This window comes from Sorex araneus, chromosome 3 (genome assembly GCF_027595985.1).
Source record: "Sorex araneus isolate mSorAra2 chromosome 3, mSorAra2.pri, whole genome shotgun sequence".
NCBI lineage: Eukaryota > Metazoa > Chordata > Mammalia > Eulipotyphla > Soricidae > Sorex > Sorex araneus.
In genome coordinates, this window is record NC_073304.1 from 141,711,707 (window position 1) to 141,726,640 (window position 14,934).

A 14,934-nucleotide genomic window follows, 5' to 3' on the forward strand; every position below is an offset into this window, starting at 1 on the left:
TGACCTCCTTTTTTCTGACAGCTGCATAGTATTCCATTGTATAGATGTACCAAAGTTTCCTCAGCCAGTCATCCGTTCTAGGGCATTCGGGTTTTTTCCAGATTCTGGCTATTGTAAATAGTGCTGCGATGAACATACATGTGCAGATGTTGTTTCGATTATACTTTTTTGCCTCTCTGGGATATATTCCCAGCAGTGGTATTGCTGGGTCAAATGGGAGCTCAACCTCTAATTTTTTGAGAGTCGTCCATATTGTTTTCCAGAAGGGCTGAACCAGTCGGCATTCCCACCAGCAGTGTAGAAGGGTCCCTTTCTCCCCACATCCTCTCCAACAGCGGTTGCTTTTGTTCTTTTGGATGTGTGCTAGTCTCTGTGGTGTGAGGTGGTATCTCGTGGTTGTTTTGATCTGCATCTCTCTGATGATTAGTGATGTAGAGCACTTTTTCATGTGCCTTTTGACCATTCGTATTTCTTCCTTGGTAAAGTTTCTGTTCATTTCTTTGCCCCATTTTTTGATGGGGTTGGATGTTTTCTTCTTGTAGAGTTCAACCAGTGCTTTATATACCATTGATATCAACCCCTTATCTGATGGGTATTGTGTAAATATCCTTTCCCATTCTGTGGATAGTCTTTGGATTCTGGTCACTGTATCTTTTGCGGTGCAGAAGCTTTTTAGTTTAATGTAGTCCCATTTGTTGATCTCTGTTTTTACTAGATTGCTTATAAACTTTCCTCTTAACACTACTTTTTCTGTGTCTCACAAGTTCTGATAGCTCGTGTCCTCATTCTCATTTGTTTCCAGGAACCTTTGATTTCCTCTTTGATTTCTTCTCTAACCCACTAATTGTTTAGTAGTGAGCTGTTTAACTTCCAAGTGTTTGATTTGATTATTCATTTTCATGTATGATTAACTTCTATTTTCAGTGCATCATGGTCTGAAAAGATAGTTGATACAATTTATATATTTTTTTATTTTATTGAGATGTGTTTTGTGACCCAGAATATGTTCTGTCTTGGAGAATGTCCAATAAGCACTGGAGAAGAATGTGTGTGTATATGTATATACACACATATGTATATATACATACATATATATGTACACATATATATGCCAACTCCTTCTCTTCCATTTCTTCCCTTTAATAAAATATGTCTTTGCTGAACTCTAGTCTAGTTGATCTATTGAGAGGTGAGAAAATGGTATTGAAATCTCCAACTACTATTGTGTTCCTATCAATGTCTTTATTCAAATCTATTAGCAGTTGTTCTAAGTATTTTGCTGGTTCCTCATTAGGTGCATATACATTTAGGAGTGTGAGTTCTGCCTGATGTACCCGTCCTTTCATCATTAATAAATGACCTTCACTGTCTCATAACCTTCTGCAGCCTGAAGTCTATGTGGTCAGATACTGGTACAGCCACCCAGCTTTTATTTTATTGAATCACTGTGAGATAGTTACAAGCTTTCATGTTTGGGTTACAGTCACACAATGATCAAACACCATCCCTCCACAAGTGCACATTCCCCACCACCAATATCCCCGGTATATCCCCCATTTTCCACCCTCTCCCTAAGTGAAATGAGTCAGAAAGAGAGGGACTGTACTCATTTGTGGAGTGTAGAATAACACCCTGCTTTTTTAAGAGGGTTATTTGCCAGGAGAATTGTTTTCCAGCCTTTGACTTTAAGTCTGTGTTTGCTTTGATTGTTCACATGTGTTTCTTGAAGGCAACAGAATGTTGGGTTCAAGTTTCTAATCCATCCTGCCATTCTGTGCCTCTTGATTGGTGCAGTTAGTCCACTGACATTGAGAGAGATTATTGTGATGGGGATTTGTGCCATCTTTTTGTAGGTATTTGGTGTACTTATGGGGCTTGTCTTATCTAAAGTAGCCCACTTAGTTTTTGTAACAATGGTTTTGCATCTATGAAGTTCCTGAGTTGTTCTTTGTCTGTAAAGTTGTGTATTGTCCCTTCAAATATGAATGAGTGTCTGGCTGGGTAAAGTATTCTTGGTGAGGTGTTCATTTCATTGAGTTGTTCATTATATCGCACTGCTGTCTTTGGTCCTGGAGGGTTTCATCTGGTAACTGTGAATCTTAAGGGTGCTCCTTTATAAGCAATTTCCTTCTTTGATCTTCCAGCTTTCAGTATTCTATCTAACTGTGTTTTTTGTCATTCTGCTTAGGATGTATCGGGGTATTTTTATTTGGATTTCTTTTAGTTGGTACCCTTGGGCTTCCTGGATTTGGGTGCATGCATGCACTCTTCAGTTCCAGAAACTTCTCAGAAATGAAAGCTTTGATGGGTTGCTTCTTCATCAGTGTTTTCTTCCTGCCTCTCTGATACTCCAATAATTCTTATATTGTTCCTCTTGGTTTCATCCTGATTTTCTCTTGTCATGTGTTGGTATATTTTGAGGCTTTTTTTCATTTTCTGTTGCAGTCTGGAGATTCTCCGCACCTCATCTTGGAGCTCACTGATTCTGTCCTCAGCAGCTGCTGAGGCCTCCCATTGAGCTTTCCATTTCACCTACCAGGTTTTTCAGATCTGTTATTTCTGCTTGTATTTTTGTTTTCATTTTCCTCATTTCTGCTCTCATGTCCTCCTGTATTTTATTGACCATGCATTCCAATGTTTTTTTGAGCCCCTTCACTTGTGTCACTTGTCATCCCGTTGATCTTTGATTTGCTCGAGCGGGCGCCAGTAACGTCTCCATTTGTCCCTGTTGCGTGCTAATGCAACCCAATGATATTTGCTTGCTCCAGGAGCAGGAAGAGCCTCAAATCGTTCATTCAGGGATTTGACAAAGAAATCTGACCATCTACTTGGTGAGCAGCCATGCGGTCTTCTGATATCCCACGGAATCCAGTCGGTAACAGATCTAGTCCAGCGGTCATCTCTGAATCACATTACATGACCGGCCCATCTGATTTTTGATGCCTTGGCAAACGAGACAGCGCCCCTGATTCTTGAACCGTTGACAGAGGTCAGAACTGCGGATTCCTTCTCTCACTTGAGTGAGATGTGATACTCCTAGCATAGCTCTTTCAATTCCTCTTTGGGATACCCTAGTAGTGTTCTCATCCTGTTTGCGTAGGGCCCAGGTCTCTGAGGCATATGTTAGTGCAGGAAGAACGGTGGAATCAAAAAGATGTACCCGGAGTCGGAGGTTCTTTGTTCTCTTAATCACTTCTTCAAAGCTCTTGAAGGCATTCCACGCTGCTCTCTTCCTCCTGCGCAGTTCTGGCACCAAGTCGTTCGTCATGTTGATTTCTCCACCCAGGTACACATAGCTGCTACATTTGGAGATGTTCTTTCCATTGAGAGCAAATGGAGCTTCAGGGACTAGTTCGTTTTTCATGAGCATTGTCCTGTTGAGATTCAGCTGCAGTTCGACCTTTCCACACTCGTGGTCGAAGTCGACCAGCATTTGTGCCGCTTGGTAAATATTTGGTGTTATGAGAACGAAGTCATCAGCAAAGCGGAGGTGATGTAATTGCCGACCGTCTATCTTCATTCCCATTCCTTCCCATTCCAGTCATCGCATGATGTTCTCGAGGGTGGCACTGAAGAGTTTCGGTGAAATGGTATCACCCTGCCGCACCCCTCTCTTTACATCAATGATCACATTCTTGTAGAATGGTGAGATCCTGGTGGTGAATCCACAATACAGCTCATGGAGGATTTTGATATACTGAGTTTGAACGCCCTGTTTGGCTAGGGCTTCGATGACTACTTCAGTCTCAACAGAATCGAAGGCCTTCTTTCACTCGATCAACGTTAGACAGAGCGGCATCTTGAACTCTCGCAAAACTTCAGTGAGTTTGGTCACTGTGTGGATATGGTCTCTCGTGCTGAATCCCCTTTGGAACCCGGCTTGCTCACATGGTTGTCCTTCGTCTAGTGTTCTGCCTATTCTTTTCCGGATGACACAAGTGAACAACTTATAGACGACAGACAGCAGGCAGATTGGGCGATAGTTGCCGATGTCATGGATGTCTCCCTTCTTGTATAACAGAACGGTCCTACTTGTTTTCTACTGAGACGGAAACTTGCATTCAGACAGGTAGCGTATGAAGAGTCGAGCCAGTGTATTGATGAGTACTGGTGGCAGATTCTTCAGGTGTTCAGGTCTGACCTTGTCCGGACCAGGTGCTGTACTCGTCTTTACCAACGAAATGGCGTGTCGGATTTCAGAAGGGAGGACGTTGGGAATGACATATCTATCCGCAGAATTTGGTATGTGGGCAGGTGGACATGGCTATCAAAGAGATCTGAGTAGAAGTCATGAATAATCCTCTCCATTGCCTTTCTGGAAGATGTGATAGATCCATCAGGACGTCGGAGGGCAGTCATCCTGGTCTTGTAGTTGGCGAAGGATAGGCAAGCATTGCGAATACTTTTCCCAGCTCCTGCTGCATGGCCAACACTGCTGCTCTTCCCTGATGGAACGATCAGGGCGAGAGACTGTCTGAATTCATCATGTCGACCAAGACCATCCATGGTAACTCACAGTTCTAGAAGGCTGAATCTAAACTTTGGACATGGGAGTCTCCCGGTGGACAGTTCCACAATGAAATTGACCACATCATATTCAATCGAAGGTTTTGCCTGACCGATGTTGCTGTTGTCCCAAAATTCCAAACAGGATTGGACCACCATCTTCTTCATGCAAAATTCTACTTCACAGAGTGGGGAGAAAAGTCTGCAAAATTTAAGTCTGAGAAGACAACTCCCAAGAATGACCACCAACTGGGAGCACTTTGGCACTATTGCAGCAACGTGGGAAGATGCCGTTCTTGACAACATCAACGAAGAATACGATCGGCTGGTTCAGCACCTCCATGACTGTGTGAAGAATGCCGAGAGTGAGAAAGCCACAAACAGACGCCTGTCTTCGGACACTCGCAAGCTCATTCGTCAACGTGGTTTGGTGCGAGCCTCAGGCAACCACAAGCTAACGTCCAAGCTCACAAAGCTGTGCAGAGATGCAATAAAGGATGACCTCAGAGAAGAGCAGCAGTGTTGGCTAGTGCAGCAGAAGTTTGAGCCCCTTACTCCTCAACAATTCCTTTCTTAATTCTTTGCTAGAGAGGTTATAAAGCTCCTTAGTACTGGTTGAATCTTCAGACTAGCATCTTCACACACTACACTTGATAGGTTTCTGTGTTGCTTTACTATTGTGACCTTTGCAGTTTGAATTGTTTCTTGTTTGTTGTTTTGTGGTAGGTGCCTGCAGTTAGGATATCTTTGTATGTTTACGGTCAGTTACAGAGAAGTGAAGAAATGTGGGGCCACAGAGTGGCCGCACGCTCTTCGAGGGTAGGGACAATCCTGACCTCGAGGGCAAAATGGCAATCCTGAGTAAAATGCAGGGCCTTTGACACCTGGCATTCCTCAGTTTCTTGGGGTCAGTATAATTTGTTAACTTCTTAACATAAATTAAAATTTTAGGGGAGAAGCCATTAGGGTACACGTTATGCTATACCAACATAGGTTTGAGTTTTGGCACCACAGGTTCCCTGAATATTGCTGGTGCAGTCCAAAGGCCTCTGAGCATGTGCAAGTGTCTATAAACCCTGGTATATCCCAGCACTGCGGGCCTGAGCTTCATCACGTCCTTGATTCTTTTACTAGTAACAGGTGAGGCTGCTGGCCTTCTGAGAATTGCTTGTGAAAAGCACCTACCCCCAACAGAAAAAATAAGAATTTGAGAAATTATTTGGTGTTATGTTTGAAGTAAATGCAAAATAAAGCATGGTGGTGAAAATTTTAAATTAAATTCATGCAAAGTGTAACTTTGTATTATTTGATTAATGCCATTATCTGAGTTTTATCTTATCCTGTTCTTTTGTGTCTTTACAACTATTGAGAAAGAGGTGAGCTTTTGTATTAATTAAGCCTGATCATTATACAAATTACTAGGTATTATTTTACACAATCATCATGTTATGATTCAGTGTCTTTTAGGAGGGCGTTTACATATTATAATATTTTAGCCTAAAAAATGTGTCTCTCCTTACCCAGATCCATTAATATAAGATTTGCCACTAAATCTGATGTTCCTGGAGTTGAGAATCTTGTCAGCACCCTCGTGCTGAGCAGGAGCATATTGGACGATGTGAACCAGTACACGAACGCTTACAAAGATGCTGTAAGTACCTGTTCTGACCAGACCGGCGTTCTCTCCCTCGTGGCATAGGAGCTGTATGTCCCAGAAAACTTCAATCCTAAAGTTTTCTTAGACCTCAGTGGATATTGTGTCATGAGGAACCACAAAGATGGGTAGATGTCGAAAGATAAGAAAAATGATAAAATTAATGTTTAAGGAAGTGACGTGGTTCTCCTCATAAGTGGCTCCAAAGGGTTGATCAGATTATGCTCAGTATTGATCACAGTGATGAAAAATTTGAACTTGATTCAGACTAAGTGGGATAGATCCCAGTTCTTGGTTGGGAAAATGTGATAGGTTGACATGTTAGGGATTAATAGGATCTGAGGACTCATTTGTAGGATAGTAAAAAAACAAACAAACAAACAGTATGAGGCTAATTCCCAGGCACTGTAGAAACAGGACCAGGAGGACAGGCCCATGTTTGGAAGCTTTCCACAAGTGGTGGAGGGATGAGAGGGCAATTAAGAGAGAAGCCCACTATGACAATGGTAGAAATGATCACTCTGGATAATAACTGAGTTCTGAAAGTAGGTACAGGACAAACATAATAACCTCTCAGTACCTGTAGTGCAAGCCATAATGCTGAGAGAGAAGAGAGGAGGAGGAGGAGGAGGAAGAGAAGGAGGAGGAAGAGGGGGAGGGGGAGGGGGAGGAGAAGGGGGAGGGTCGTCTGCCATAGAGGTGGGTGGGGGTGTGGTGAGGGACTGGGGGCATCCTTGGTTGGAAATGTGCACTGGTGAAGGGATGAATGTTGGAACACAGTATGACTGAAACCTGAAACCCAATCATGAGCATCTATGTGTCTCATCCTGTTTCAATAAAATTTTTAAAAATAATAGTAGAAGCTGAGGAATCTGTGTGTTCATGGTGCCCATCAAGCAGCACTAAATATCAGACTGGGGAAGTATGGCCATTTACCTCCTACTGGCAGCCACCCTTGTGGAAGTGCTGCATCCTCGAGAAGTGATGGACTGAGAATGATCCTACATGACAAATGTTGTGTTGTATTTCTGATAAGTACCTACATTATACTTATTTCATGGCAAAGGGCAAATTGTAGCACTTCTATTAACATAGTTTTTTTTTTTATGGGCATGGCAGTTAACCAGACCACAGAGTATTGCATGCTTAGTTTATTTAAATTTTATTTGTTATTGTTTTGGTTTTGTAGGCCACACACAACTTGTTCAGGGCTTACTCTCTGCTCTGTTCTGTGGACTCACTCTTGTCAGTCTTCATGTGGTGCCAGGGTTAGAACTAGAGTTAACCTCATACAAGACAATCACTGTCACTGTCACTGTCATCCCGTTGCTCATCGATTTGTTCGAGCGTGCACCAGTATCATCTCTCATTGAGAGCCTTATTGTTACTGTTTTTGGCATATCCAATATGCATAGGTAGCTTGCCAGGCTCTGCCATGTGGGCTCAATACTCTCGGTAGCTTGCTGGGCTCTCCGAGAAAGGCAGAGGAATCGAACTCGGGTCGGCCGCGTGAAAGGTGAACGCCCAACCGCTGTGCTACCACTCCAGCCCACACTTAAAAAATTTTTTTATAGGGTAGTTCACAATATTTGATTACATTTAATATTCAAACACCAATCCCACCACCATTACACCTTCCTACCACTGTATTTGGGATGTTTCCATCCCAAGCCCCAATCCCTGTCCCAAAGCAGAACCAAAATAATATATTTTTTATTTTTTGTTATGGAAAACTGCTGAAAATGCTACAAAAAAGTATCCACAGAGGAAACAGTGTGAAGATTGTTCTATTTTGGCAGAAGCCATTAAGACATTCTTTGGGATATCACTAACCTGTTATTAAAGGCTGAGTGATGTGTACTTTCGTATATATGTCAGAAAATATGTATAAATGATATATATGTATATATTTACCCTCTATGATTGGTTGCCTACTATTTGAACCCCATCAAACATGGTGTGGTACTCTTGGAGAATGGGTAGGGAGTGTCTTATGATGTGTTGCACGGCCACAAATACAGCCACACAGTCCAGGAATACGTTCACTCATGTGTGAGGCTCGGCCTGAGCGTGTGGGGAGCGGGCTTAAGCATGGCAGAGGTTGGGTTCTGGATGTTTTGGGCTGCTGGGGCTGAGTCCTTTGGGGTGGGGAGGGCTCTCACCCGCCCCCCTCTGGGGTGTCCCGAGTGAAACAGCCTGTGGAGTCCAGTGGCATGGCTATGGCAGGCATCATGTTGCTTCCTTCTGGATGACAGCCTTTGAGGAGATTATCTGGCGCCGGCAGGTAATGGCTTATGGGCATGACCCCTGGTTCCTGGAGACTGGGGGGAAACAGACAGATCTCCACTCCTGGTCCCATTGAGCCCAGAGTACAGGTCACAAAGTTCCGCATTACCTGGGTTCCGTCAGATTTTACTCATGCGTGAGGCTCAGTCTGAGCGTGTGGGGAACAGCCTTGAGCATGGCGGCGGTTGGGTCCTGGAGGTTTTTGGCTGCTGGGGGTGGGCCTCTTGGGGCGGGGAGGGCTCTCATCCGCCCCCCTCTGGGGTGTCTCCAGTGAAACAGCCTGGCATGGGGTCCGGTGGCATGGCTATGTCCAAGACAATCACTTCCACCCCTGTACTATCTCTTTAGCCTGTTGGTTGCTCTTTTACTTTTTCACTTTATTTAAGCATCCAGTGTACATAGTTGTTTGTGACACAGCTGTTACAGACTTTTACTGTCACAACACCAGTTCCCCCACCTGAGTGAACTTCCCTCCACCATGGTCTCTATTTTTCCAATCACACACCCCAACGCTGCTCCCTTGGCAGGTACACAATAATGTGTTTTATACTGCTTGTTACTACGAAATGGCTAAGGGAAATATCAAAAATACTTCAGTAAAATAAAATTTGTGAAAATTGTTATGTCTCACCACAGGGTTGTTAAGTTTTTGAGGATTTACTAAGCTGTTTATTGTTAGTTGAGCCTTGTGTGCTATTGTTTTTAGTTTATTGAGTTTAGTTGGCTTCTATGTTCGTTTTTCATTTAATTTGGTGTGCTCCTACCAGAATTTTAGTACTGTGACATTTGGAGGTGTCCAGAAACTTCAAGATCTGTAGAACTGGGATGAATCTGCAGACATTCTTAGTGGAGCTGTGGATTTAGGCCACAGGTGTTGGTGTGGTAGCAGCAGTGGGTTGTAGGTGCAGTTGTTGGGGCTATGACAGGTCAGGGATTTGGTCCCTCCCCCCCCACCACCAAGGGCATCTCAGAGTTTTCAGCCAGGGGGACTGGTGTGTCCAAGAATCATAGTTTCTTTATCCTGTCATCTATTTTTGGACACTTGTGTTATTTCCAGAATTTAGCCATTGTGGATAGTGCCACAAGGAGCATAGGGGTGCAAATGTCTTTTCTCCATTTTGTTTTAGGGCCCTTGAGACATATTCCAAGAAGTGTTTCTGTATTTTAAAAATTATTATATATGTTTTTAATTTTGGGAGGGTTGGGCCACACCCAGTGGTGTTCAGGGCTTATTCCTGGCTCTGTGCTCAGGGAAAACTCCAGGAAATTTTGAGGGACCATGTGAGGTGCTGGGGATTAAACCCAGTCAGACATGTTTAAGGCAATTTTCCTACCTGTCTGTCTAGACACCATTACTGTATTTTTAAAAATAAGGATTTCAGTTTATTTTGCCAGGCTCTGCTGTGCGGGTGGGATACTCTCAGTAGCTTGCCGGGCTCTCTCAGAGGGACGGAGGAATTGAACTCAGGTCGGCCGCGTGCAAAGCAAATGCCCTACCTACGCCCACATGGGAGAGCCTGGAAAGCTACCTGTGATGAATTCGATATGCCAAAAACAGTAACAAGTCCCACAATAGAGACATTACTGGTGCCCGCTTGAGCAAATCGATGAACAACAGGATGACAGTGCTAGAGTGCTACAGTTTATTTTGAAATTATAGAGAGAGATACCAAACACACACATAGCAAAATGCTTAACATCCGTAAATACATGGAATTAAGGTAAAACTTCTCTTCATCATATATTTGCATTTGTCTTCATCAAACTAGAAAGTTACTTTTACTCCTTTTCCTTCTGGCCTACCAAGACAGTATGGTGTCTCACTCTAGTTTACAAAGTTTACTACGGACTCTAGGAGTCTGCACTGTATGTATTTTTAGATATATGGTATAACGTACACTGTATGTACATTAGTGACTACTATTTTTTTTTAGTTTGTGGATTTTATTTTATTTTTTTTTTCCTTAAAGAAATATTTTATTGAACCACCGTGAAAACAAGAAAAAAAATACAAAGCTTTCAGGTTTAAGTCACAGTCAAATACTGATTAAACCACCATCCCTTCACCAGTGCACCCGTTCCACCACCAAGAACCCCAATACACCCCCCTCCCACCCCACCCCCCATCTAAGTAGCTAATGATATTCCCATTATTCTCTATATATATTGAGTACATTTCATATTTCCATACAGAACTCACTATTATTGATTGGAAATTTTCCCCAACAATCAGGCCTGCTGAATAGGCATCACCTAATAATTTCTCTTCATTGCTAAGAGTGAAGACTTTGAGTCCACGTGGCCGCGATAGTGGCCGCGCGGTTTTGGGTTTCTAATATTTTAGCTCAGTTCACAGTCAAAATGCATGGCTCAAGCATCCGCTCTGGTGCCAAAATGGGTTAGGAGACCTCAGGATCACAGTCAATAGGCGAGGAGGGTTTGCTTCTCGTGCCACGGCTCCCGGTTCATCTCTGGGCGGAAGGCGCGCCGGGAACGCCCCCCCTCCCAGGACCACCTACAGGCTACGTCACTAGAGAAAGTCCTACCTCCTGGTGGAGAGGTCTTAGAGGGTGGCTCTCACCGCGTGGCTGCTGCCGCTGCCGCCATTTTCGCTCAGAAAAATGGGGTGGAGAGGGAAAAAAGAAATCCCTCCCCGGGCTGCATGAGGTTGTAGCTCAGTTCACAGTCAAAATGCATGGCTCAAGCATCCGCTCTGGTGCCAAAATGGGTTAGGAGACCTCAGGATCACAGTCAATAGGCGCGGAGGGTTTGCTTCTCGTGCCGCGGCTCCCGGTTCATCTCTCTAGTGACTACTATTTTAAAACGAAGAATAAGTGTAAGAGAGTCTGCTTTTTCTGCTGTATTGATCTTCACACTAATGGCACAAAAATAAGGCTGAGAAAAAGAAACGAATAAAATAAGCTTTGGAAGTTTCAGTATGGATCAAGGCAAGGTCAGCAAACTTCTTGTGGTCAAGTTCTTCATCACCACATACTTGCAGTAACAACAGGAAAAGAAAATACGCTTTGGGATGTCACTGCATACCATGAATTTCTGAAAAACAGTGACAATTCTAAATGCTTGAGAGGATTCAGGGAAATCAGATTGTTCTTACATTGCAGTGAAAATGTAAAGGCTCTTTGTACTCTGCAGCTTTTACCCCAGAGAACTGAAGATCATACATGAATGTTCATTGCAGCTGGACTCTGGCCATATGCCCTTCAATGGGCAACTGTCCTTGCTAGGTAATATCACTCAGCAGTAGAAGGAAATTGTACCTATATCAGCTTAAATGAAGCTCTAGAGATTTGTGCTAAGTGGAAAAAAATAGAATCTCCTGAAGGTTAGAGCTATATGACTTCTTTTATGTGATGTTTTGAAATAAAATGTTTTTAGAAGTGGAACCAGGTTGTTTGTTCCAGTGGCTAAGGGCAGGAGGAGAGCAGGGACCAAATGGGTCTGGTTGTATAAAAAGGCGACCAGGAGACCCTGGTGTTGGGATTGTTCAGTCTTGACCTTGGTGCTTGGAAATGTGCACCTTCAGAGGGGACAGAATTGTGGACAGACTAACATACAAACACAAAATTGCATCAGTTTGTGTTTCCTGCTAATCATACTGCATTTGAGTTTTGCAAAATGTTTCCACTGAGGATACTGGGCAGAATGTATAAGGAATATCTCTTTTGTTTTTTATAACTTTTATGGGTCTACAAATTCTCCATAAAGATTTCAATTAAAAAAAAGAAAGAAAATTAAAGTTTTGTCTAAAGAAGCAGTAAAATTAATTAAGTTTACTGACGAGAATATGCACCATTAGTATTCTGTGTGGTGAATGAGAAGGGGCCACAAAATTCTTGCTGCAGGCTGATGCATGTTGGTCAATTCAAGAAAAATCAATTCTGCATCTGTTTGAGGTGCATGCTGACAATTCCACCTTTATTTCATTTTAATTTCAATTTATTTAACCTTATACATATTTTGAAATAAGAGTTGGCAGAACAGGGTTGTGCAGTATTGAGAAATTGAGTGAAATTTTTAAAAAGATGAGTTAATATAATAAATGACAGAAGCCAAGGAAACCACTGACAGCATTTATTTCTATGATAAAATCAAGCCTTTTGAGAAAATAATAATTTAAAAATATCACTACCTGCCATCATGAATTTGACAGCTTCCCAGTTCTTTAAAGAGTTTTTGTAATGAGATTTATAGTGACTTTACCAAATGTGATGTTTTTATACATTGTGACACAATAGGTCAACTTTCAGAAAATGTATATAACCAATATTTTCCAGATAAACAATCTATAATGTTACAAATAAAACATAAGTAAAAGATTTATTCAGAGTGTAAAATAGATTGATGAATCTTAATTATTACAATCATTATTTTTGTTTGAAACATGTGGCAGTTGTTTATGTTTGAAAATTTGTTTAAATATCATGATTTATAAAGTTGTTCATAATAGTTATTTCAGGCATTCACTGTTCTAACAGCAGTCTTACCACCAGTGTGACCATCTGTCCACCAATGTCCCCAGTTTCCCACCCACCCTTTAAGTTTTCCTCTTAACAGGCACAAAATACTTTACTTTATATTGCGTATTATAACAAAATGGCAAATAAAATAATAAAAATATAGTTCAGGTTCCCTGCACAAAATGCCTGGTGAAGCCACAGAAACGGTCCCTGCAGAGAGCTGGAGTTGCCACAGACCCAGGCTGAGAAAGGACCTGGAACAGAATCTGACAATGATGAATCAGAACCAGAACTTGAGGAACAGGATCCTACACAGGCAACCACACAGCAAGCTCAGCTGGCAGCAACAGCTGAGATCGATGAGGAACCAGTCAGTAAAGCAAAACAGAGCCGAAGTGAAAAGAAGGCATGGAAGGTTATGTCCAGACTGGGTCTTCGACAGGTTACAGGGGTTCTTAGAGTCACAATCCGAAAGTCTAAGAATATACTCTTTGTTTGTCATCACAAAACCAGATGTTGATAAGAGCCCAGCTTCAGATACTTAAATAGTTTTTGGGAAGCGAAGATCGAATATTTATGTCGACAAGCACAACTAGCAGCTGCTGAGAAATTCAAAGTTCAAGGTGAAGCTGTCTCAAACATTCAAGAAAACACACAGACTCCAACTGTACAAGAGGAGAGTGAAGAAGAAGAGGTTGATGAAACCGGTGTGGATGTTAAGGATATTGAATTGGACATGTCACAAGTAAATGTGTCAAGAGAAAAGGCAATCCAAGCCCTGAAGAACAACAGTAATGATATTGTAAATGCTATTATGGAATTGAAATTGTAGCCATCTGGAAAAATGGAAACCCTTTTGTGGTGCCTCAAAAGAGTAACTGCAGCTTGGTTTGAAATTTGTACTGTTTCTATCATTAAAAAAGGTATGGCTTCTTGTTGGATGAAAAAAGAAAGGAGCGATACACTATTTCATGGATAAACAACAGCTCAGGAACTTCATAGACTCAAAGCCAACCTTAAAAGAAGAACTAAAGAGACTACTGTAAGACAGCAAAAACCCCTATAAGCACAACAAACCTCTACGGAAAGATGGCACAAAACCCCATGACAGTAATCCCTCTCAATGTCAATAGTCTAAATGCACGGAGTAAGAGACAACAAGTGGCAAAATGGATTATAAAACGGAACCCAACATTCTGCTGCCTACAAGAAACACATCTGAACAGTCAGAGCAAACACAGACTCAAAGTCAAAGGATGGAAAGCAATCCTTCAAGCAGACAACTCCCTCACAAAAGCTGGGATGGCCATACTAGTATCTGACAACATAGATTTCAGGCTGAAAAAGAGTAGAAGGGACAGAGAAGGCAATCTTTTTATAATCAAGGGATATGTACAGCAGGAAGAAATCACACTCCTAAACATATACGCACCCAATGAGGGACCAGCTAAATACTTAAAATAACTGCTAATAGAATTAAGGAGGACATTGATAGTAACATAATAGTAGTTGGAAACTTCAACACGGCCATAGAACCTCTGGATAGATCTGAAAGATTAAAACTCAGCAAGAAAGTACTGGATTTGAAGGAAGAAATAGAAGAGAGAGGGCTAATAGAGGTATATGGGGCCTTACATCCCCCCAAAATCAAATACACATTCTTTTCCAGTGGATACAGAACCTTTTCCAAGATAGACCATGTGCTGGGTCACAAAACATACCTCAATAGAATCAGGAAGATAGAAATTGTATCAACTACCTTTTCAGACCACGATGCACTGAAGACAGAAGTTGATGCACACAGATGCAGAGAGTCAAATCAAACACCTGGAAATTAAACAACTCAATGTTGAACAACGAGTGTGTTTGGAAGGGAATCAAGGAAGAAATCAAAAAATACCTGAAACAAATGAGAATGAAGGCACAAGCTACCAGAACCTATGGGACGCAGCTAAAGCCGTGTTAAGGGGAAAATCTATAGCTCTGCAAGCATTTCTCAGGAAGGATGAA

At 42.1% G+C, this 14,934-nt stretch overlaps 1 protein-coding gene and 1 pseudogene across 1 annotated transcript in view; both read left to right on the plus strand.

The window, feature by feature from the left end:
• Positions 1 to 14,934, plus strand: part of CFAP61 (cilia and flagella associated protein 61) — a 411,272-nt gene that overhangs the window by 186,967 nt on the left and 209,371 nt on the right. Inside the window, exon 14 of the mRNA XM_004614437.2 lies at positions 6,031 to 6,157. Within this exon, the coding sequence (XP_004614494.2) occupies positions 6,031 to 6,157 (127 nt within the window). The remainder of the gene's footprint in view (positions 1 to 6,030; positions 6,158 to 14,934) is intronic.
• Positions 13,107 to 13,756, plus strand: LOC105943218 (nascent polypeptide-associated complex subunit alpha-like; annotated as a pseudogene).